The 25,608-nt window shown below is 41.5% G+C and overlaps 1 protein-coding gene and 1 long non-coding RNA gene across 3 annotated transcripts in view; both read right to left on the bottom strand.

Moving 5' to 3' along the window:
- Nucleotides 1-3,112: 3,112 nt before the first annotated feature.
- Nucleotides 3,113-25,608, bottom strand: part of cxcl12a (chemokine (C-X-C motif) ligand 12a (stromal cell-derived factor 1)) — a 39,340-nt gene continuing 16,844 nt past the window's right edge. The window contains exon 4 of the mRNA XM_055901808.1: nt 3,113-6,349. Within this exon, the coding sequence (XP_055757783.1) occupies nt 6,322-6,349 (28 nt within the window). The 3' untranslated portion in view covers nt 3,113-6,321. The remainder of the gene's footprint in view (nt 6,350-25,608) is intronic.
- LOC129836057 (uncharacterized) lies at nt 6,356-25,604 on the bottom strand. 2 transcript variants are annotated; one of them, XR_008756603.1, is made up of 6 exons: nt 13,317-25,604; nt 12,637-12,736; nt 12,418-12,479; nt 11,511-11,574; nt 11,245-11,373; nt 6,356-11,024 (listed from the first exon to the last, which is right to left on the bottom strand). It is a non-coding gene; the product is annotated as an uncharacterized LOC129836057 (long non-coding RNA). The 2 variants fall into 2 exon arrangements; XR_008756604.1 differs by having other exon boundaries at nt 12,646-12,736.

Genomic DNA, 25,608 nt, shown 5'->3' with positions numbered 1-25,608 from the left:
GTGATGCAATCGGTCAGGATGCTCTTGATAGTGCAGCTGTTGAACTTATTGAGAATCTGGGGACCCATGTCCAATGTTTTCAGTGTCCTGAGGGGGAAAAGGTGTTGTTGTACCCTCTTTACGACTGTCTTGGTGTGTTTCGGCCATGATAGTTTGTTGGTGGTGTGGACACCAAGGAACTTGACACACTCTACCAACTCCACTACAGCACCGCCGATGTGAAAGGGGGCGTGTCCGGCTCTCTTTTTCCTGTAGTCCACGATCAGCTCCTTTGTCTTGCTCACATTGAGGGAGAGGTTGTTGTCCTGGAACCACACGGCCAGGTTCCTGACCTCCTCCCTATAGGCTGTCTCATCGTTGTCGGTGATCAGGCCTACCACTGTTGTGTCGTCAGCAAACTTAATGATGGTGTTGGAGTCGTGCTCGGCCACGCAGTCGTGGGTGAACAAGGAGTACAGGAAGGGACTAAGCACGCACCCTTGAGAGGCCCCCTTGTTGAGGATCAGCGTGGCAGATTTGTTGCTGCCTACCGTTAACCCCTGGGGCGGCCCGTCAGGAAGTCCAGGATCCAGTTGCAGAGGGAGGTGTTTAGTCCCAGGGTCTTTAGCTTGGTGATGGGCTTTGTGGGCACTATGGTGTAGAATGCTGAGCTGTAGTCAATGAACAGCATTCTCACGTAAGTGTTCCTTTTGACCTTATAGACAGGTGTGTTTCTTTCTAAACCATGTCCAAACAATTGAATTGGCCACAGGTGGACTCCAATCAAGTTGTAGTGACATCTCAAGGATGATCAAAGGAAATTGGATGCACCTGAGCTCAATTTGGAATGTCATAGCAAATGGGTGTCAATATTTATGTAAGTGAGATATTTATGTACTTCATTTTCAATAAATTTGCAAACATTTCTAAAAACATGTTTCTTACTTTGTCCTTATGGGGTATTGTGTGTAGGTGACAATTTAATCAATGTTGAATTCAGGCTGTAACACAACAAAATGTGGAATAAATCAAGGGGTATGAATACTTTATGAAGGCACTGCAAGACCCTTTGACTGAGTAATGATTAAAAACACACCATTATTTAATGTTACTTCACCGGTTAACACTTCCAGCACTAAGCAGGGAGTTCTATTTTATTGTCTTTGGCCTCTGTGTTGAGTCATGACAAATAATTGGTAGTGACAGTTTTATGAAATAGAACTGACCCCTTTGCTTCTCAAACATCACACACAAAAAAAACATACAAAATAAGGTATCTTTCGTCTCTCTGTTTCATAAATTTCCTTCCATTCGCATGAGGCTGAATGTATCTCACCAGAGAAATCATCTGAGCGAACGAAACAGCGCCCCTCAGTCTCGGTATATGTTGCACATCTATATGATGATGTCTGGTCACAAAGAGTATGACATTTATGCTTCCCATAGCATCAACTGCAAGGGAAGCCAGCTAGCATTTGGCCTCCCTTGATAAAAAATTAAATAAATGATCAGCTAAACGGAGTGAGCTCAGCAGTGAATGGTTCTGGCACATCCCCAAAAAGTGTCAAGAGAAGCCAGTTTGGATTTTGCTTCACACCAATCACATCAGAAGCCAAACGTCATTGAAAGAAAAAACTTAAACTGTTGCATATTTCATAAACTTCCCATGGATGGTGAAAGAGATTTGGACTTGTGGTTTTACTTAATTCTCCATACTGGCCAATGATTATAATGGCGATTCTGTTCCAACCATAAATTCATTCATTCTGCCCCTGCCCTGAGAGGATGGAAGTTCAACATGTAGCTAGATGTAATAGGTTAATGCATGCATGCATGCAGGAGTACCTGCCTGTGTGTCATCTAAGGTTGTGAAATGCCTGTGTGTTTTACCTGCGAATGGACCTACAAAGCTGGTTTGTTGAAGATCGAAACGGAGTGAATTGAACAGCTTCTGATAGGCCTTAATCTTCTGATAGGTCTTACTTCTTCCATCAATAATCTGTCTCATCAAAGAGACTATAGTTCTGCATCAGTTCCCCCATACAGCAAAGTTCATAGGTCAAACCTGTTTACTGTAATGTGTTCCTATAATGACCAGTGGTTCAGTTAATGGCTAAATAACTACAACCATTCTCTCCTTTAATCTCTACTGTGTGTGTGTGTGTGTGTGTGTGTGTGTGTGTGTGTGTGTGTGTGTGTGTGTGTGTGTGTGTGTGTGTGTGTGTGTGTGTGTGTGTGTGTGTGTGAGAGAGAGACATCAAACACAGACTGACCCAAAGGCTGTATGTATATTGTTAAAGTATGGGAGCTACAGTAAGGGAGAACAATTAACCACACGCACACACACACACTGGAAACCAGGTATGTAATTTGAATGACTAATTCTAACTGTATGGGGACTGGTTTTCCATTGACCCTGTGTGAGACCACAAGTTCTTCTTTTCATAGTTCTGAGTGGTTCATCTGAGCCATTCTGTGTGCTAATTCATAGCATGGTTTGTTACTGCAGGGGTCTGTATGTACAGACATTAATAGACTGTCTGTTAGCAGCTCTGAGACAGACCCTCTCTGTTTCCCCTTTGTAATGCCTGAGGGAGGCATGAGAAAAGAGAGGCCTGCTTGGCGCAGTGTGTATGTGTGTGTTCGCGTGTGTGTGTATTTGTGTGTGTGCGTGCATGCACATGTGCATGTGTGTGTGTTAATTGTCCCATATTAAAACAGTAGATTTGGCAGGGGTTAGGGCCCATGCACACGCTACGCTAGTTTCCTGTAATGGGGTTTGTGGGGTCTGATCTGCAATAGCTATAGCTGTAGATTAACCATGACATAAAGGCAACTTAACCTGAGTGAATATTTTTATTTATTTAACCAGGCAAGTCAGTTAAGAACTCTTATTTACAATGACGGCCTACCGGGAAACAGTGGGTTAACTGCCTTGTTCAGGGGCAGAACGACAGCTTTTTACTTTATCAGCTCAGGGATTCGATCCAGCAACTTTTCGGTTACAGGCCCAACCCTCTAACCAGGGGATACCTGTCGCCCCTGTGTTGTGTTGATGTGCTGATGTAGTGATGTAGTGTTGCCAATAGTTTCTGTTATTACTTTTTACAGTATTGAAAAAAGTACGCAAACATAAAAATGAATACTTTTTATTTAAAGATGACATTTTACTCAACAATCTAGTTGAACATTGAAATGACGTTACATCAGAGGAAATGGCTCATGTGAAAAGATCTGGAGACATTATACGTTCGAGCTCCTTCATATGAACGTGTGCTTGACGTATAAAACTACAAAAATATAATATTTCTTACAATGTTTGTTTTTACTCAAAATGAAAATGTGATGCATCTCATGCTTAAGGTTGTTATATGAAAAAGTAAAGTGAAAGTAAAGTATTATACCACTAAAGACAACAGAAAAACAACAGTTGACTAACTGTAGTAGACCAACGGTGTGGATCATATTCTTGTTCTCATTATAACATTCTAAACGTACGTATTGTTAAAGAATGAATATGTTGGATGTAAAGTGCATATCGGTATCCAAAATAACATACAGTATATGACATTAATAGGTAGTCAAGCCAATCTATCTACTATTGCCATTTCTACTATTACTATTACTATACTGCTACTAACACTAGCACACTAAAACTGCTGATAGATTGGCTTTCATAGTGTCTGGTTTGCTAAATATGAAACTTTATAATTTCCATAATGTTTCATGACCCATTGACGTGGTAGTCTGTCTGACAACAATTTAGTTTGGTTAACCCACTGCATGTGTTGTCTGGGATTTTAGTTCATACGGTACGGGACTAGTCAATGTCGGAATTAAAGGGAAACCTGAACTACGAAGTTGGCAAGCCGTGGGTTGTTAGTTATCTGACTGAACGTTCCCTTTATGGTAGTCTGGATTAACTGTTCCTTTCATAAAATCTGGACGTACTACCTTTAATGTTTCCATAACCATGACGCGGCTACGGACGACTACTTTTCATCGGTCGCTCAATAAGCAGAGTTCTGACTCGAAATGTTCTAGAATACTCAGAAAGACCGAAATACAACAACATACCGTTCAACATTTTCCGTCAATGACCGTGTTCCCCTGACAGCTAACAGCTATCACACGCACGCACGCATCCACAAACACAGTTCTTAAAATACCTAATAGACTGGAAGGGTTGTACAGGGTCTCACTACCAGTCACAGTTCTACAGAGATAAACCAACTGTTGGCACCAAACTGGCAGCCACCGTTCCATGACAACAACATTGGAATTAGCATTTTAACTTGAGAGTCAATATCTTGGAACCTTCGTGCCAACGTGGCGCCGACTGAAATTCTAAATCTCCAACTAACTTTTCCAAACTGTGTATATCTATGTCTTTGCTAATTACCAAAGCTGCTCAGAGAATAAAATCACAGACTATGTTTCACATTAATAAGACTCTTTATATAAAATACTTCAACATCCAGCATGGCTGGATACAAAACAAAAAAATATTGGTTGAGTCGGTACTAGACAGGGATGTCCATTCACTCCGGTGTGTTCTAGTGGCGCTGCCCTGCACACGTGAACACCCCCATGCCTCTTGGATCTTTTTTTGCATTGCTGAACCTTGTACACTCTCCAGGACAAGCTGATAGAGTTGGATTGTGAGTTGTGAATTCTGTCATGAATCCTCCCTCATTATCTCTTCCTTTCCTTCCTCTCCCTATCTCAGCCCCATCAATACCTACCTAAAGCACAGTTCTAATTCCTAAATGACAGAGAAGCCAGGGGCCAAAACAACTCCAAAAATCTTTACCGATCAAATAGGATAGTAAAAAAACAGTATATACATCATATATAAAAACATACATGCACAGATATAATTTCACTTGGCGCTAATAGGGGTGGATTCTATAAGGGGTACAAGTGGTTATGGTAACATAGGTAACAGAGGTGGTGGTTTTGGCAAGCCATGGGTTGGATGGTTCCGTGATGGACAGGATAAGTGCTGTTCAGCGTGCGTGCCAGGTGAGTAGATGTTACACGCTATACTCCTCACATTACATACAGCCGCTAGTGAAAGTGTACATACCCCTTCACAATTTGCCTTAAAATTACATCTAAAAAGGGATTACATTAGATTTGTTTCCTACTGATCTACACAACCTAATCCACATTTGATATAAACATTTTCAAATGACTGAAAAACACAAAATGAGGATGTATTGATTGCGTGTTTTCCCACCCCAAAGTAAATACTTGGTGGAAGCACCTTTGACAGCGATTACAGATGTGAATATTTTGAATGAGATTCTACCAACCTTTCACAACTCTTAGGGCAACATATATCCATTGTTCTTGTCAAAATTGCTTAAGCTCAGTGCATTTGGATGGGAATCATTGATGGACAGCAATATTCCAACCTTGTCTCAGAATTTTAAAGCACATTTAAGTCAGGACAGAGAATGGACCATTCAACACATCTTAGAAAGCCATTATAGTGTGTGTTTGGCATAAAAATGGTTTAATTGTACCACAGAAAAATAAAACTATCCAAGGATTGGGTTTTCAGAAGACCGATTCGGGTTTTCCTCTAACATTTTACCTGGGCTTTGCTCCTTTCATATTTATTTTGATCCTGACAAACTCCCCAGTACTTGCCGATGACAAGCATACCCATAACATGATGCTGCCACCACAATACTAAAAAAAGAAAGGGATCAACAACAGTGCATTCCCTTCACATTACTGCCCTGTATGACAAAGTGAAAAGAAGGAATCAAAGTCAAAACAAATATGAAAGGAGCAAACCCCAGGTAAAAAGTTCAAGGAAAACCCACCTCTGTATTTTTCAGAAAGACAATTACACAATGTTTTATGTCAAAGACACCAGAATTGCTTTCCAAGAGGTGTTGAGTGTTCCTGAGTGTTCTAGACCTGACTTACGTTTTCTTGAATATCAGAGACAATGTTTGAATATTTCTGTCCATAAATGATTCGCAACCAAATTTATTGACTTAGAGCTATTTTGACAAAAACAATGGTCATACAAGTATGTTGTCCTACGAGTTGTGCAAAGTTGGTAGAATATTATCCTAAATTATTCACAGCTGTAATAGCTGACAAAGGAGCTTCCACCAAGTACTATCTCTGGGGTGTGAAGACATCTTCGCTTTTTTTTAATAACTTTCTTTCACTTTGAAAATGTAGGTTGTGTAGATCTGTAGGAAAAAAATTGAATATGATCCCTTTTTAGAAAAAAATTTAAGGTAGTAAAATGTGAAGAATGTGCAAGAGGAGAGTAGACCTTCACTTGGCACTGTTTCTGTTGGGTGGTCTTCCTCTCTAGTTGATCTGCTTAGCTTTCTTCATCCTGAAACAGAGAAACACCCAGTATGAATATACAATAGTTAACAAAGACATATGGATTCGTCCTTGTGTGTTCAGGTCAACCACTTGACTGTTCCGCCAGCAAAAACACTTTGATTAAACACCATATTTAGATAAATGACTATTTGTTTTAGTCTGAGTCTCTGCTGCCCAGTGTTAGAGAAACTGGAATGTACTACCTCGCTCTGCCAAACCTCCCCTGTGATAACTACTGCTACTGGGGTCCACAGCGAAACACTCCTCCTGTGTGTGTGTGTCCCCTGTATTAATACTCTCTGTATTTTCCAGACAGTTGTAGCTGTTAGTAACACATGGGTCAATTAGACTAATGGTACGAAACACATTCAACACAATGATTATCCAGCTTAAGTCTCTCTACCAGGACCAGTGGCAGCGTATTCAGGGGTTTCAAGGGAAGCCAGGTGTCCCCAAAAAATGTACCAAGAAAAAAACATATACAATTATTTATCTTTTGCCTGTCTGTGTTTCATAATTTTCCTTCAACTCGCAAGAGGCTGAATGTATCTCACTGGAGAAAGCATCCGAGCGAGCAAAACAGCGCCCCTCTGTCTCTGTATGTGAAGCCCATCTATTTCATGCTGTCCTGTCAAAAAAGAGTATGATCATTTTGCCATCCGTAGCATTGAATGCAGGGGAAGCTAGCGAGTATTTGGCCTCCCTTGATAATAAAAATAAATAAATAAATAGCTAAACAGTGTTGAGCGAAACTGAGTGAGCGAAACTGTGAATGGTCCTGGCGTACCCAAAAAAGTGTGAAGGGAAGCCAGTTTGGATTTGGCTTCACTCCAATCACATCAAAAGCCAAACGTCATTGACAGAAAAAACAAATTGTTGCATCTCGTTATGTTGTTGTCCTAAGGGGGCTAGCTAGCTAGCTAAAAATGTCCCTTTCATAAATTAGCCATGGATGGAGATAGGGATTTTGACTTGTGGTTTTACTTAATTCTCCATACTGGCCAATGATTATAATGGTGATTCTGATCCAACCATTAATTCATACATTGTGCTCCTTGCCTGAGAGGATGGAAGTTCAATATGTAGCTAGATGTACTAGGCTAGTGTTAACCAGCTGGCTCATCGTTGCCCATGAAAGGAAGTTAGGCCTAGGACAACAAAAACTAAAAGTGTGTACGGTATGGCAGACTCATAGATAGTTTTGGTAACATGAGAGAAAGGTGGATGGTATTAGCGTTTCTCTACAAGTAGGGTGAGTGAACATGTTTTTCTACTTGAACGTGCGTGCGCACACACAGAAATCAGTACCATGGACTGCTACTTAATATTTAGCTTATGTTGATTGGACTAAATTGTTTTTGGTATATTTTAGTTGTCGCTGCATTAGACTAAGCAAAGATAATATGATGATGTTGAAATGTTAAAGTTGAAATTGGTGCTGGAATAGTGGAGGCAGCTCCTGTTTTCTTTGCTACTTGCGGTAACTCTGTTTTAAATCAATAGTTGTTTAGTAGTCCGAAAATGTCGGAAACATTAACTTACTTGACCATGCTGTAGGTCATGTAACATGTTACATGCAATGTGCTTTCTAGACTTCAACGGACAGATGTTGCTCTCTGGTTTTGTGAGGAAACATAGGTGTGGTTGAATTGTATCTTGTTTTTGGCTATCATGGTGGCAAGGCATATGAACTAACAGGTTATAGAGCCAAAAATGCAATTATCACCACATAGGATGTAGTATGGCAATTCTTCCTGGTTTGGCTTTCCAGTGATTTTATCAACGTACCATTACTGCTCAGGACCCAGTTAAATATCTCTCTCTGTAGCCAGTTAACTCTATAGAATCACTAGATACTCTGGCTGGACATATACGTTGCTTTGACTGGCGTACCCACTACAAGTAGCTCTTCACACTTGGCCAAGAGCGCACCCACGCACCAGAAGCAGGGGAGAAAATAGTCTATCTAACCTCTGTCATTTCCTTTTTTCAATACCCACACAACAGATAAACACCTGCAGAGTTCATTCGATTCTTAGTGATCCAATTCTTCTCGAACGAAGGCATTCGTTGAGCAGTGCAGCTCTCCAGCACGCCCACAACGGTGTGTAAGAGCTGTACACTGTCTGCCTCTATGTTTGTACAGTACAGTAGTCTGCATGCTGATCTGTGTCTGGCAGCTACAGTGCCTTCAGAAAGGATTCACACCCCTTGACATATTTCACATTTTGTTGCGTTACAGCCTGAATTCAAAATGTATTAAATATATTTTTCTCTCACCCATCGACACACAATACCCCATAATGACAATATGAAAAGCATGTTTTTAGAAATGTTTGCACATTTATTGAAAATGAACTACAGAAATATCTCATTTACACAGGTATTCACACCGCTGACTAAAATACTTTATAGAAGCAACTTTGGCAGCGATTACAGCTGTGAGTCTTTCTGGGTAAGTCTCTAAGAGCTTTCCACACCTGGATTTTGCCACACTTGCCCATTATTATTTTCAAAATGCATCAAGCTCTGTTAAATTGGTTGTTGATCATTGCTAGACAACTATTTGCATGTATTGCCATAGGTTTTCAAGTAGACTTAAGTCAAACATTTAACTCGGCCACTCAGGAACTTTCACTGTCTTCTTGGTAAGCAACTCCAGTGTACATTTGGCCTTGTGTTTTAGGTTATTGTCATGCTGAAAGGTGAATTCATCTCCCAGTGTCTGGTGGAAAGCAGACCGGTTTTCCTCTAGGATTTTGTCTGGGCTTAGCTCCAATCTGTTTCTTTTTTATCCTGAAAAACTCCCTATCCCTTACCGATTACAAGCATACACATAACATGATGCAGCCACCACTATGCTTGACAATATGGAGAGTGGTACTCAGTAATGTGGTGTAATGGATTTGCCCCAAACATTACACTTTATATTCAGGACAAAAAGTTAATTGCTTTGCCACATTTTTTGCAATATTACTTTGTTGCCTTATTGCAAACAGGATGCATGCTTTGGAATAGTTTTATTATGTACAGGCTTTCAGACCGTTTTTTAAAACTGTATCCAGTTCAGTACGAACGATTGCTGTATGCTTTGCGAGTTCATTCTTGACTGCTTGTAACTCCGACTTAATAAAATGAAAGTCCTCATTGAGCGCCTCCTTGAGTTCCGACTTGAGTATAGATGAAATATCCGCTCTGAGGGCAGCAAGAATCTCGGCCTTCAAATCCTTGGTGTTCATTTTTTCACAGACCCGAGGAGCCGCTGCTCCCACTTGTTGAAGAGCTCCTCGTCTTGGGGCTAGTGTTTTCTCTTTTGTCAGTGACTCAGCTGAACTTGAACTTTTGCCGGTTATGCGCCATTTATACATTAAAACTCAAATAAAAGTTGAACAAAGTAACGCACGTCATTCAAAGGCTGTGTTTCCTAGTTCTTTAGCGGGTCAAAGCACAAAGAAACTATTAAATAAATGCAATTGGTCTACCCCATGGGTTGCTCACTAGCGCCCCCCAAAACATACTTTGGACTTTACAATCTATTTTACCATGTATGGATATGTTATTGAATGTGTTTCTATGGGCTAATGGCAGTAAGGACAAAGTCATTGTTTTATTAAATAATTCCTCTTCACAGGAAGAGAACATAAAATACTATTACTAGAGAGGCTGAAAGCTTGAAGCGGATTGGGTTACATTTACTCCGCTCTTCTCCAATCCGAAGGCAGAGTAACACGGGAAACAGGAAATAGCAGGGTGGCTTAGGTCACAAGGCTAGCTGAATAAGAGGGTAATGTCTGGAAAGTACCTAGAAAAAACAATGAAATAAGATGGCAACAACCAGGCATGAACACCAATTATCTTCATATTTTGTTTGTAGCTGCTGATGTAAAGAATTATCCTGGTTGTTATGTAGGAACAACTATTCCTTACTGAAGAACTACCAATAATAGAGGGTATACTTATTAAGAATGTACTTGGAACTTATTTCAGCACTGTACTTAAGTACCTTACCTGTTACTTTGTGCGTAGTCTCACCGTATTGTTTCAGTGTACCTATGGGGCTGTATTCTAAAGCAACGCTCTGTTCCCATTACCGTGTAAATTACTAGGACCATTGTTTCAGTGTAGCTTACTGTTACTTCCTGGATAGTTTCACCATAGTTTCAGTGTAGCTTACTGTTACTTCCTGGATAGTTTCACCATAGTATCAGTGTACCTACGGGGCCTTGGCACTGTATTCTAAAGCAATGCTCTGTTTCCCTGTTATTGTGTAAATTACTATTACTTTCACCTTAGTTTCTGTTTTCTTCAGATTTTCAGATAGTTTAACACTACAATAGTAAATATGATTTATTTAGCTTCTTGTAGCAAACAATATGTCATCAGTCCTCATATCAAGAAAATAGCATTACCATAGAACTGAATGTGGCAATTTTGTGAATGAAACCAACAACTTTTTTGTTGGCAGTCTATGGCACACCAAGACTGCCAGACTGTGGTTGGCGTTTCGGGCAGCGTCCAGTTTGTCCTTGTAGTTCTGGTTGATGTGAGGCCTCAGCATGTTTATCTACTGTGTGGTGGAAGGAGGCAGAGAAACTTGGTCTTCTAGACAGGTTGAATTTACCACCCTGGCTCCTATGGTGGGCCATAGACTTCACCAAGGCTTCTACGGAGTACAACGAGCACTGCAACATACAGGGACAACATACTTTACACATTAACTTATACACACTCACATAAGGAACAAAGGCAGCAATGATTTACTGTAATCAAATCAAGTTGATCAAATCCAATTTTATTGGTCACATACACATATTTAGCAGATGATATTGCGGGTGTAGAGAAATGCTTGTAATTTGCATAATCAAAAATAATACTAGAAAGAAAGTAAACAGAGTTCCTTACGCAGTTTGTTGCTGGTGAGGAAGTGAGTGGAGGGTTTGAGGTTGGCTGTCATGGCTTTAGCCAGCTCCTCATGGACACTCTTAGGGTTAGGGACAGGCTGGCTGAGTTCGGCTCTGGCTTGAACACAAACTGGAGAGAGACACCAGGGGCAGAGAGCGCCACAGTCACTTAAAAGCTCTCAATGATAAATATGAGATCAGCACGAGTGGTGAGGTGGTATACGTCTATAGGTGTAAGGCTAGTTTAGTGTAGAGATTGTACTGTACCTTCACATAGGACCTGAGGTGGTGTTCCAGTCCCTACGCGTGAGCTACAATATGAACCATCACTCTGGAAACAGAGGAACAGTATTAGTCTTAGCTTACAACCTCGTTAAAATATCAAGAAAGTGTACAGTATTATATAGAGCCATTATTGCATGGAACTCTCTTCCGTCTCATATTGCTCAAGTGAACAGCAAACCTGGTTAATAAAAAAACAGATAAAGGAATACCTCATGGCACAGTGCTTCTCCCCTATTTGATCTAGATATTGTATTGATATGTAGGCTACGTGTGCCATTTTTACATTTATGTACCTTATCCTTGAGCTGTTTTTGTCTGTTAATGTTCTGTAATATGTCATGTTTCATGTGGACCCCAGAAAGAGTAGATGCTGCTTTCACAACAGCTAATGGGGGTCCTAATAAAACACCAAAACATTTTGTTGCCGTGTTATTATAATATCTTGCCGATGCCACTGTGTGCAGAATGCTTACTGGCATTTGAATATAGCACGGAAAGAAGGAATCCGGACACAATGTGGACACGGTAAATGTAGGCGTCGACACGTGATGTGTTTGAAATTCCATGATCAGAACTACATGATCAGAATACAAAAACTGCATTAACTGTCAAGTCACAAAATGCTTTGAAAGCCTGGTCATGGCTGACACAACAGTGGTGGGCCTGATCACTGACAACGATGAGACAGCCTATAGGGAGGAGGTCAGAGAGCTCAGAAACATAGTATCTAAGGAACCCGGAAAATAGCTAAAACTTTATTGAGACTGAGTAGAGACCATTACTGGTCGGAGGCAGTGGGTTACAGGGATTACATTTAAATGTTAATCACTCAGAATTCTATTATTTTCCCTTCCCGTCCCTGTCCTACCTTCCCCTCTCCTACCCTTACCATGATGATGCCCTCATGGATGCTGAGGTATCCATGCGGCAGGTTGGAAGCACAATCTTAATCTGAGTGGGGGGGGAGAAATACACTCTCTTATAATATATTAGAGATTCATATGTTTTAATAATACTTACTATGATTCTATTCATGTGCAACACATTCTTCATGCAGTAATGATACAGTAATGACCCAATCATTGAATACCCAGTGCTTTGTCCTTACATAAAGTACCTCATCATAGACCTTTGGGTTCTGCTGGTGACGTAAGACTGCAGCGAAGGCCTGCTTGGTGAAGAGGTCCACCTGGTCACCTGTAGATAGACTGGAACCATGACGCAGAGAAGACAGGGTTAATATAGATACACGGGAACAGAGACAGAGAGTGGGGTAGTGTTCATGTACATATAGAAAAGGGGACCGTGTTTGCAGAGAGCAGCCAAACCCTTGTTAGGCTACCTGACCAGTCTCAGCTGGGGCTCGTTACCCTGACTTGTTAACCCCTAATTTCATACTTCAAAACATATTCTTCAAAACAATGCCATACCTTAGATATCCCGTATAGCTTACAACTTGGTTTACCATTCATTATTTTGAACCATGATCCTAACGTAGCCTGTGCGTTAATTGATCATTTGTACAGATCAAAGTCTTAACAGTATGATTACAATTTGCCTTTTATTTAACTTGTAACATTGCCTTTAACCCCAAAGGTGGAACACAAGACAGAGGGAGGAAACTGACAAGAGGAAGTAAACAGACACGGCATGCATGATCATTGACTAGAAAACAACACATCAATCAAACAACGCACGACAAAGGATTTGGCTAGCTAGCACGTAAGCAGAACACAGCTAAAAGCATTTCTTGCTTATTTTTTATCAGATAATGTTCCAATTTCTTACCTTCAAACCAGTCGGGAAAGAGTTTTGTCCTGCCAATGCATTGTCCTCTTTCGTCCCTGAATGAAAACAGTTTGAAATATATGATTTGTCATTAGCTGGCCAGCAAGATCACCAATTCAGGATTTGAAAACTGTGCATTCCTACATCATTGACACATTCCTGAATATACAATTAGCTGTTCATAGCGTAAAAACGACAAGATCACCTGGTAGCTAGCTTGGCTAGAGACCTGCCTCTGCATTGTGTCCTAATGATTGAATTTAACCTTCATATGAAAGTATGTTGATGAACATTTTAACGTCATTTGTTGAATAAATAAACATAATACTCACATTTCACGATGTTAATGTTTATTCTTCTCAAAACGTTTCTTCTTCTTCTATGGTATATTGGCGATCGCACAATTTAATGTGCAACCCACCGACTACTGTGCAGGATGGAAACAGGATTCCCAAAAATGCAACAAACTAGCAAAAAAACGACCAAACTACCAAAATAAATAAATAAACTAAACTAAACTGTCCATCTGCACACACTTGAAACATGGCCAAATCCTTCACAATTCTTATACTGCAGTGGTTTTGGGGATGAAAGCTCTTACAGTGAGTGTATCTTACATAACCAAGCTTCACATATGTAGGTATTTGCTCTTTATCAAAAAACAACAGGACCGACAGACTTTCTTCTTTTTCTCCATTCAGCCAGCAGGTCAGACCCCGGGCCCCAACCACACCAGGAATTCTCTTCAGGTATTCAACCTGAACATCTGTCATCACCCCTGAGATGACTCCTTTGACGGGTGCTCTACTCCGAATTTTAAAACACAAAACTTCTGTTGTCCGGATGTTATATATATATATATATTTATATATATATTTTTAAAACTTATTACCTGTTTATCTCCCCAATTTCGTGATATCCAATTGCTAGTGACAGTCTTGTACCATCGCTGAAACTCCCGTACGGACTCGGGAGAGGCGAAGGTCGAGAGCCATGTGTCCTCTGAAACATGTGGCAAGCCACACTGCTTCTTGACACACTGCTCGCTTAACCCGGAAGCCAGTCGCACCAATGTGACGAAGGAAACACCGTACAACTGGCGACTGAAGTCAGCGTGCATGCGTCCGGCCCGCAAGCGGGGGGGACAAGGACAACCCGGACGGCCGGCCAAACCCTCCCCTAACCCGGATGACGCTGGGCCAATTGTGCGCCGCCTCATGGGTCTCCCGGTCGTCTCCCGACACAGAACCCGGGTCTGTAGTGACGCCTTTAGCACTGCCTTACATGCTGACCAGACCGGACAGGTCGCAAAATAAATTAAAAAACCTATGTTATTCAATTATTGCACCCACACTGCTTGCGTGTGCCAAGGAGCGTCTGCGACACCAAGGGCTAAAATAGCTGCCGTTCCTATTTCTGACGCAGATCGCGATGCAAGTCCTGCCTCTCCCATCTCCTCATTGGTTTATAGAAGCAGGTATCCACGTGCCATCTCATTAGTTTATAGAAGCAGGTACCCACGTGCCATGTCCTCATTGGTTATACCCACGTGGGTGATAGAAAGACGAAAACTGTTTTGCCGGTAGTCGTGGTAATAGAATGAAAGTTTAGATGCGATCACCATATAATTTAAACGATGAAAAAGCCTGGCAGGAGGAGAGATGACTAGAAACGATTCGGTTGGCCGTTTTATGTGTGGATTAATTGTGGATTAATTAATAGAGATCCTTGTCCATTTCAGGTAAAATAACAATTCAAGGTTAATATCCCAGGACAAATTAGCTAGCAACAGCAAGCTAGCTAAACAGGACAAATTAACGTTAGCTAGCAAGTGCAAGCTAACTAGCTAAAACACCATACATGTTTAATGCTTTTCGACCTGTCCCCAAATGAATGTCATTGGTTCAGAGTTTGTTTTGATATTTTAACCTGCGTGTCGTGATCGCGTTTGGTGTGGAGGGGCAAAATAAATGTATGCACGATAGCGCACGATGGCTCCCGCGCGCAGCCGGTTTGGGCAAGGTGTTAGACCGCTGCGCCACTCGGGAGGCCCTGTCCAGATTCTTTTAAGGCTCACTGCAATCTTCCTCTGTTCTTCAGAAATACAATTAATCAAAATAAAACAATTCCTCATCACTCTGACAAACTCCACTTTCCCCAGTGCATACTTAACCATTTTCGACACCTCAAACGAGTCTCCCACATATGCATCCTTACTCAACAAATGCATCCCAACAAGAAGCGATTCATACACGTATCCTCCACTCCAATTTTAGAGTCCATTCAGATCATTCGTCTTCAACAACTTTGCCCGACGCGCTGCTTGATTCGAACTCAGCATCCACTTCCACCATCTTTCCCTCCTTCTACAGCTCGATGTAAACCTCAAAACATTTCTCCCATGAACTGGCAAGTTTGACGTCGCCAAAACACCTTGTCATGATGTCATCACAATGCGTTACCTGACTTAAGCCGTGTTCAAGACAACTGGGAACTCGGAAATCTCCGACCTCCGACTTGCTTTATGCTGCTTTCATAACCATGTGGGAATGTGGTATGTACCACATACGACTGGGAAAAATACACTCAAATGCCCCTCCAACTAGTAATTACTAGTGGGAAACTCGTCAATCATCCATGAACTCCGATTTCTCCCACATGCTGACCTCTGATGTCACCTAATAAGGAAATTACCTCGATAACAGCATTTTCAGCAGTTAAATGCAACAACAAAACATTGTTTATAAATAACTGTCTATTACTATGTTTTTTTAACACTCTAATTTGTTTACAAACATGATAGCTGTACTTTGGGTTTATGGTTGATGCAGTTTGTTGGCAGTTTGTTGGCAGTTTGTTGGCAGTTTGTTGGCAGTTTGTTGGCAGTTTGTTGGCAGTTTGTTGGCAGTTTGTTGGCAGTTTGTTGGCCATTAGCCAATCAAAGCATGTGAATGGATCACACGGGTATTTACGACTTCCCAGATGGTAATTTCCCCCTTCCCACCTAGGTTATGAACGCAGCTTTCAAGACAACTGGGAAATCTGAAGAAAACAAAATAGCTCCGACTGGGAAATAACGTTTTAAAAGGTCATCCAACTCGGAATTCTAAGTCGGAAACTCTGGAATCATGGTGCTTTCAAGACAACTGGGAACTCTGAAAAAAACTATCAGTGTTCTTCAGGTCAAAAAGTCAGAGCTCTAAGAGTTGATGAACCTAAAAAATATTTTTTCCAGTTGAAGCTAGTTTTTTTCAGAGTTTTTCAGAGACGTTCTTGTCGGGACTAGGACATGCTTGTCGGGACTAGGAAACTCTGAAATTACGACTTACTCATTTGTTGAACGCATAGACATTAAAACCAGTAGATAGTGATAGTGCATCATCCACGTATTTCTATGGAAAACTTTCTATGCATGAAGCCAGAAGTATTTGACTTTGTGACGCACCATATTGCTGAAGCGGCTGAATTGCACCAAAAAATCACTAAGGATCACGGTGAAAGTGGCCATAACTAGCAAAGGATCATTGTCGATGTAGTTGTTTTCATGGGGGGCCTGGCTGGTTGAACGCGACACTTGATTAACTACAACCAAGTCATACATTTCAGAGTTTCCTAGTTCCGGCTAGCACGTGAACGCAGCAAAAACACTGAACAAGGGGGTCGGAGATTTCCAAGTTCCAAGTTGTCTTCTAACGTGGCATCATCCTAGAGCTCCGACTTTGGGAAATTGTATACTGTCTAGCCATGACCGGATCCTAGGGATGTCACAACTCTGACGCCACCCTCGCCAGAGCAGAGGAAGGTGAACCATGCTACTAACCAAGCGGTAGCAGTGAGTGTGTGAGAGGAGTTAGTAAACTGGGACGAATATTCACCAAAGCACCCCTTTTTCCTCATTTGTTATCGGTTGAATCTCCTCCTGGCATTTCTTTGGAGCACGGTGCAATAGAGCAATAGTAATGGCGTCTTTTTGAAGTTCACTATATACTTCTATTGGTCCATATTTAAGCTAGGACTCCGGTACAAGGTGGGATGCTTTCCTGTAGTTCTGTTAACGGCGGCTAGGGCAGGTGTTCAGCAGACGGAGGTGAAGTTCCAACTCAAGGTGTCATTCAAAAAATGCGCCCCCCTCCCCAGAGTTAAACATATTACGCCATATTTATGATTATATAAAATATAAGCAACAAATTTCCCACCAAAAGGTTTCTGTGCCAATGCACCACACAACCAATAAAGAAAGCATACTGACTTCGGGGACTTCAATATCATGGCTTGCGTTTTCAACACCACAATAAATAGACTATTGTAACCTGCCTAAATTACCTGCCTAAATAACTACCGACCCGTAGCACTCACGTTTGTAGCCATGAAGTGCTTTGAAAGCCTGGTCATGGCTCACTCCAATTCGCATACCGCCCCAACAGATCCACAGATGACGCAATCTCCATTGCACTCCACACTGCCCTCTCCAACCTGGACAAGAGGAACACCTACGTAAGAATGTTGTTCATTGACCACAGCTCAGCGTTCAACATCATAGTGCCCTCAAAGATCAGCACTAAGCTAAGGACGCTGGGACTAAACATCTCACTCTACAACTGGATCCTGGACTTCCTGACGGGCCACCCCCAGGTGGTAAGGGTAGGCAACAACACATGATGTTAAAAATATTTGTTGGTTTGATGGGATTAATGAGGAGCATCCAGACGCTGCACTTGATGAACGTATGAAATTGCTTTATCCAATTATTGACAAACATGCACCTGTTAATAAACTAACTGTTAGAACTGTTAAGGCTCCATAGATTGATGAGGAATTGAACAACTGTATGGTTGAAAGAGATGGGGAAAAAGGAGTGGCTAATAAGTCTGGCTGCACATCTGACTGGCTTACTTCCTGCAAATTGAGAAATGATGTGACTAAACTCAATAAAAAGAAAAATAAACTGTATTATGAAGCCAAGATCAATGATATAATTATTATAAAAATGAAAAAACAAATACCTTTATTTAACTTGGCAATTCAGTTAAGAACAAATTCTTATTTACAATGACAGCCTAGTAACAATGGGTTAACTGCCTTGTTCAGGGGTAGAATGACAGATTTTTACCTTGTCAGCTCAGGGATTCAATTTAGCAACCTTTCAGTTACTGTCCCAATGCACTAACCACTAGGTTACCTGCCAGTAGTCGTAAAGAATGCTGGAATTTTGATGTTGCCAATTATTTTAATGATTATTTAATTGGCAAAGTGGGCAAATTTAGGCACGAAAGGGCCAACAACGAACAGTGAGCAATTGTATTCATGCATAAAAAAAACAAATAATGAAAGAAAAACATTGCAAGTTTTGTAAAAATTGTGTGGGAGAGGTGGGAAAATTATTGTTATCGATCAGTAATGACAAACCTCCTGGCATTAACAACTTAGATGGGAAGCTACTGAGGATGGTAGCTGACTCTATAGCCACTCCTATATGTCATATCTTTAATCTGAGACTAGAGGAAAGTCTTTGTCCTCAGGCCTGTAGGGAAGCCAAAGTAATTCCGCTATCCAAGAGCGGTAAAGCGTTCTAAAGTTCTAACAGCAGACCTATAAGCTTGCTGCCAGCTCTTAGCAAACTGTTGGGAAAAATGGTGTTTGACCAAATACAATGTTATTTCTCTGTAAACAAATTAACAACAGACTTTCAGCATGCTTATAGAGAAGGGTACTCAACATGTACTGCACTGACACAAATGAGAAATTGATAATTAGTAAAATTGTGGAAGCTGTATTGTTAGATTTCAGTGCAGCCGTTGATATTATTGACCATAACCTGTTGTTGAAAAAAACGTATGTGTTGTTGCTTGTCAACCTCTGCCATATCGTAGATTCAGAGCTATCTAACTAATATAACTCAAAGGGTTTTCTTTAATGCAATCTTCTCTAATGTCAAATATGTGTGTGGTGTACCGCAGGGCAGCTCTCTACTCTTTTCTATTTTTACCAATGACCTGCCACTGGCATTAAACAAAGCATGTGTGTCCATGTATGCTGATGATTCAACCATATACGCATCAGCAACCACAGCTAAAGAAGTCACTGAAACCCTTAACAAAGTGTTGCAGTCTGTTTTGGAATGGGTGGCCAGTAATAAACTGGTCCAGAACATCTCTAAAACTATGAGCATAATTCCCTAAATTCTCAACCTCAGCTGAATCTGGTAATGAATGGTGTGGCTGTTGAACAAGTTGAGGAGACTAAATTACTTGGCGTTACCTTAGATTGTAAACTATCATGGTCAAAACATATAGATTCAATGGTTGTAAAGATGGGGAGAGGACTGGCCGTAATAAAGAGATGCTGTGCTTTTTTGACACCACACTCCAAAAAGCAAGTTCGGCAGGCTCTAGTTTTGTCTAATCTTGATTATTGTCTAGTCGTGGGGTCCAGTGCTGCAAGCAAAGACCTAGTTAAGCTGCAGCTGGCCCAGAACAGAGGAGCGCGTTTTGCTCTTAATTGTAATCAGAGGGCTGATATAAATACAATGCATGCCAGTCTCTCTTGGCTAAGAGTTGAGGAGAGACTGACTGCATCACTTTTTCTTTTTATAAGAATCATTAATGTGTTGAAAATCCCAAATTGTTTACATAGTCAACTTACACATAGCTCTGACACACACTTATCCCACCAGACATGCCAGCAGGGGTCTTTTTCACAGCCCCCAAATCAAGAACAAATTCAAGAAAGCGTACAGTATTATATAGAGCCCTAATTGCATGGAACTTCCTTCTATCTCATATTGCTCAAATAAAGAGCAAACCTGGTTTCAAAAAACAGATAAAGTAACACCTCGTGGCACAACGCTTCTCCCCTATTTGACCTAGATAGTTTGTGGGTATGCATTGATATGTAGGCTACGTGTGTCTTTGAGCTGTTCTTGTCTATTGATGTTCTGTCTTATGTCATTCTGTATTATGTTTCATGTTTTGTGTGGACCCCAAGAAGAGTAGCTGCTGCTTTTGCAACAGCTCATGGGGATCCTAATAAAATACCAAATACATCTGCCATGCTGATCCTCAACACGGGTACTCGCTGTACTCCAAGCACATGGCCAAGCACAACCTATCGTTACATTTGCCGACAACACAAAGGTGGTAGGCCTGATCACCGACAACGATGAGACAGGCTATAGGGAGGAGGTCAGAAACCTGGCCGTGTGGTGACATGACAACAATCCTTCCCCCAACGTGATCAAGATAGACCGCTGCGCCACTCAGGAGGCCCTAAGGCACTGCATTGCATTGCTTGAGGCGTCACTACAGCCCTGGGTTTGATTCCAGGTTGTGTCACAGCCGGACCGTGACGGTGAAACCCATGAGGCAGCGCACAATTGGCCCAGCGCTGTTCGGTTTAGGGGAGGGTTTTGCTGATTTTCTTGTCCCATCACGCTCTAGCGACTCCTTATGGTGGGCCGGGCAATGGGACAGGAATGTAACTACCAATTGTATATCATGACATTGGGGAGGAAAAAGGGGTAAAAGTACCACAATTTTTTTACAAGCTGACTCGGTTGCAAGTTGTACTGTGTTTTCTCCGACACATTGGTGTGGCTGGATTCCGGGTTAAGTGAGCAGTGTGTCAAGAAGCAGTGCGGCTTGGCAGGGTTGTGTTTCGGAGGACACATGACTCTCGATCATCGCCTCTCCCAAGTCCGTACGGGAGTTGCAGCAATGGGACAGGAATGTAACTACCAATTGTATATCATGACATTGGGGAAGAAAAAGGGGTAAAAGTACCACAATTTTTTTACATTTTAAATAAATATGATCAAGACAAAGGAGCTGATCGTAGACTACAGGAAAAGGAGGGTTGAGCATGCCCCCATTCATATCAACGGGGCTATTGTATAGCAGGTCGAGCACTTCAAGTTCCTCGGTGTCCACGTCACCATCAAACTATTGTCATGACTTTCCCTCCTGGGTGAGGATCAAAGAGAGCCCACTCTTTCTCACACCAGAGGAAGTGGGGGAAGTGGGCCGGTCTTATGACTTTAACGACTGGTTGTAAACTCTCTCTCTGGACCTGCAGTATTGCACAAAGGATATCTGCACAAAGGATAAACTTCAAACATCAACGGATTGGATATTGGAACATTAGTTTTCAAACCCAAACATCTGGAATGGTTGGTGGGTGTCCAAACAACAAATCCTGTCAAAGGTTTATTGTTTTGTGATATCATTAAGGATGGTATAACTAAATAACTGTAATTCTACAAATGTATACGTCCCAGTTATCAGATTTACATCTAAATGTTATTTGATTAAATATGAAACTATTTGTGAAAAGATTAAATGTGATTTGTGGCAACATTGTGGCAACATGATGGAACCACCCTCCAAGGCGAGTGCTTAAAAGGACTTGCTGAGGAATTAACATACAGACCAGAAAGCATGGAGCGGTGGCTACATGTTGAAATGGTTTACAATTACAAGACCAGTATATATGCAGCGCGAGCTGAAACCGTTGAAATGGTTGCAATTTAAATATAGACCAGCGTGACCGACAGCGTGTGCTGAACGTTACGAAATGTTTAGAAGAAGATAAAGACTACATCGGAACATTCAGTCTACAGCTGTTTAAGAACTCTTAGTCTAGTAAACTCGACCCAAAGACCACCGCGTGTGTATATCTGAAGGATCCAGTCAAACGAACACTAAGAGACAAAGAAAGCCTACTACAACCACAAAATACATTGTTACCCAAACTAGAGACTTCTGTCGAACGACTCCCCATAGACGGACCGGGCGATTTCAACAGAGAGCGACGACAAAAACATACAAGCATAAATATATACATTGCAATTATTTTCAAATGAGCAGTCACTCATGTGAAATGTATTCACATTCCCATGAGCATATTTTTCCAACTGTATGTACGATGGGTCCCCTCTCTGTCTCTCCCACTCTTTCTTTCTCCACCCCTTTCCCTGTGTAACAAGCCGTCATATCGAGTTAGTCCACTAGGCACTTTTCATTGCATTATGTTAGAAATCAATTCAACCTATACTGTTTATGTATGTCTGTGTGATTATTTAGTTAGTAAATAAATAAATAAGCCAATTTGTGTATCGCTAAATCATTATTTAGACTAGGGTTCTTGCAGATATCCAAGAATTATGCGATGTTAGAATGAGACTGATATGAGGAAATAATGATTAATGGATGACTGGTATGATAATGATATATTCTGATATATTCTTGAGTTAATTCGGGAAACAGTAACTCATAAAACAAACTTTTTCCATGGTGCCCCGATGTTACTAATGAGTTCATTGTTACATGATTAATTTAATCACGTATTAATTCAATATAGTTAATTGATTTGATAAAATAGCCGTCATCACATTAATGGTAGTCATGTCACGACACTATCATGGTCCATACACACCAAGACAGTCGTGAAGAGGGCACGGCAATGCCTATTACCCCTCAGGAGACTGAAAATGATTTGGCATGGGTCCTCAGATCCTCAAAACGTTCTACAGCTGCACCATCGAGAGCATCCTGACCGGTTGCATCACCGCCTGGTATGGCAACTGCTCGGCAGCAGACCACAAGGCGCGTACGGCCCAGTACATCACTGGGGCCAAGCTTCCTGCAATCCAGGACCTCTATACCAGGAGGTGTCAAAAGAAGGCACTAAAAATTGTCAGACTCCAGCCACCCTAGTTATAGACTGTTCTCTCTGTTATCGCATGGCAATGCAGTACCGGAGCGCCAAGTCTAGCTCCAAAAGGTTCCTTAACAGCTTCTACCCCCAAGCCATAAGACTGCTGAACAGTTAAACAAATGTTTACCCGGACTATTTGCATTGACCTAGACTTTTTTTCCCGCTGCTGCTACTCACTGTTTATTATCTATGCATAGTAACTTTTCCCCTACCTACAGTGCAAAGTATTCAGACCCCTTGACTTTTTCTACATTTTGTTACATTACAGCCTGATTCTCAAATAGATGTATTTATTTATTCCCCCCTCATCAATGTACACACAATACCCCATAATGAGAAAGTGAAAACAGGTTTTTTAAATGTTGGAACATTTATAAAAAAACTAAAACAGAAATACCTTATTTACAAAGTATTCAGGCCCTTTGTTATGAGACTCGGAATTGAGCTCAGGTGCATCCTGTTTCCATTGGTCATCCTTAAGATGTTTCTACAACTTGGGTCCACCCGTGGTAAACTCAATTGATTGGGCATGACTTGGAAAGGCACATACCTGTCTATTTAAGGTCCCACAGTTGGCAGTGCACGTCAAAGCAAAAACCAAGCCATGAGGTCGAAGGAATTGTCTATAGAGCGCCAAGATAAGATTGTGTCGAAGCACAGATCTGGGGAAGAGTACCAAAAAATGTCTGCAGCCTTGAAGTTCCCCAGGAACACAGTGGCCTCCATCTCTCTTAAATGTAAGAAGTTTGGAACCACCAAGACTCTTCCTAGAGCTGGTATGACTGAGCAATCCGGGGAGCAGGGCCTTGGTCAGGGAGTTGACCAAGAACCCGATGGTCACTCTGACAGCGCTCCCATGTGGAGATGGGAGAAGCTTCCAGAAGGACAACCATCTCTGCAGCACTGCACCAATCAGGCTTTTACGGTAGAGTGGCCAGACGGAAGCCACTCCTCAGTAAAAGGAACATGACAGCCCGCTTGAAGTTTGCCAAAAGGCACCTCAAGGACTCAGACCATGAGAAACAAGATTCTCTGGTCTGATGGAACCAATATTGAACTCTTTGGCCTGAATGGCAAGCGTCACATCTGAAGGAAACCTGGCACCATCCCTACGGTAAAGCATGGTGGTGGCAGCGTCATGCTGTGGGGATGTTTTTCAGCTGCAGGGACTGGGGGACTAGTCAGGATCGAGGGAAAGATGAACAGAGCAAAGAACAGAGTGATCTTTGATGAAAACCTGCTCCAGATCTCTCAGGACCTCAGACTGGGGCGAAGGTTCACCTTCCAACAGGACAATGACCCTCAGCACACAGCCAAGACAACACAGGAGTGGCTTCGGGACAAGTCTCTGAATGTCCTTGAGTGGCCCAGCCAGAACCCGGACTTGAATCCGATCGAACATCTCTGGAGAGACCTGAAAATACCTGTGCAGCGACGCCCCCTATCCAAACTGACAGAGCTTGAGAGACTCTGCAGAGAAGAACGGGAGAAACTGCCCAAATGCATGTGTGCCGTGGTTGTAGCTTCATACCCAAGAAGACTTGAGGCTATAATTGCAGCCAAAGGTGCTTCAACAAAGTACTGAGTAAAGGGTCTGAATACTTATGTAAATAGTTATTTACAGTGTTTTTTTCTATACATTTGAAAACATTTCTAAAAATCAGTTTTGCTTTGTCATTATGGCTATTGTGCGTAGAGGGGGGAAAAAATATTTAATCAATTTTAGAATAAGGCTCTGACGTAACAAAATGTGGAAAAAGACAAGGGGCCTGAATGCTTTCCGAATGCACTGTACACGTACATATTACCTCAATTACCTTGACTAACCTGTACCTCCACATATTGACTCGGTACCGGTACCCCCTGGATATAGCCTCGTTATTGTTATTTGTTGTGTAACTTTTTATTTATTTATTTTTACTTTAGTTTATTTAGTTAATATTTTCTTAACTCTTATTTTTCTTAACTGCATTGTTGGTTAACGACTTGTAAGTTCTACACCTGTTGTATTCGCCGCATGTGACAAACACAAATTTATTCATCACTCTTTATGTCAATATTTAGCAGCTACAAACTAACTATTAATGAGTAATTACCGTGTTCTTACCTGGTTGTTTCCGACTTACTTCGCTGTTGTTTCCTGGTACTTTCCGGACATTAAACTCTTATTTCAGCACCGTAAACTGAAGTGCTACCCATAGATGCTATGTTGCATCTGTGTTCAGGCTATCCTGAACATGCCCAGTCCATCTGATTTAGTTAAATAAAAATGTATAACTGTTTTTGTAGAGCAATCCAGGCTTAGAGCCCAATCCTTATCATTTCATTTCTGCACGCATAACCTTGACTTTCCCCTAAATCATGTAGCCTAGGAATGTCACTGGCAGGCGTGCATGAAAAGTTATGCACACATGCAGATCAAGTTCCGATTCGTCCCTGAGAGTGTTCTACTTTACTACTGTACTGTATGTCCTGATGAAGTGGAGAATAGAGAAAATGGCATTTTCGGAGGAGAATGATACCATGTTTCTGTGTAGACATGAATGTGTTTTAAGGTTGTAGATTCTCTTAAAGGGTCCCT

Source organism: Salvelinus fontinalis, chromosome 37, assembly GCF_029448725.1.
Source record: "Salvelinus fontinalis isolate EN_2023a chromosome 37, ASM2944872v1, whole genome shotgun sequence".
In the NCBI taxonomy this organism is placed as follows: Eukaryota; Metazoa; Chordata; class Actinopteri; order Salmoniformes; family Salmonidae; genus Salvelinus; species Salvelinus fontinalis.
Note: the sequence above shows the minus strand (reverse complement) of the source record. Positions and strands in the feature narration are given on the sequence as shown.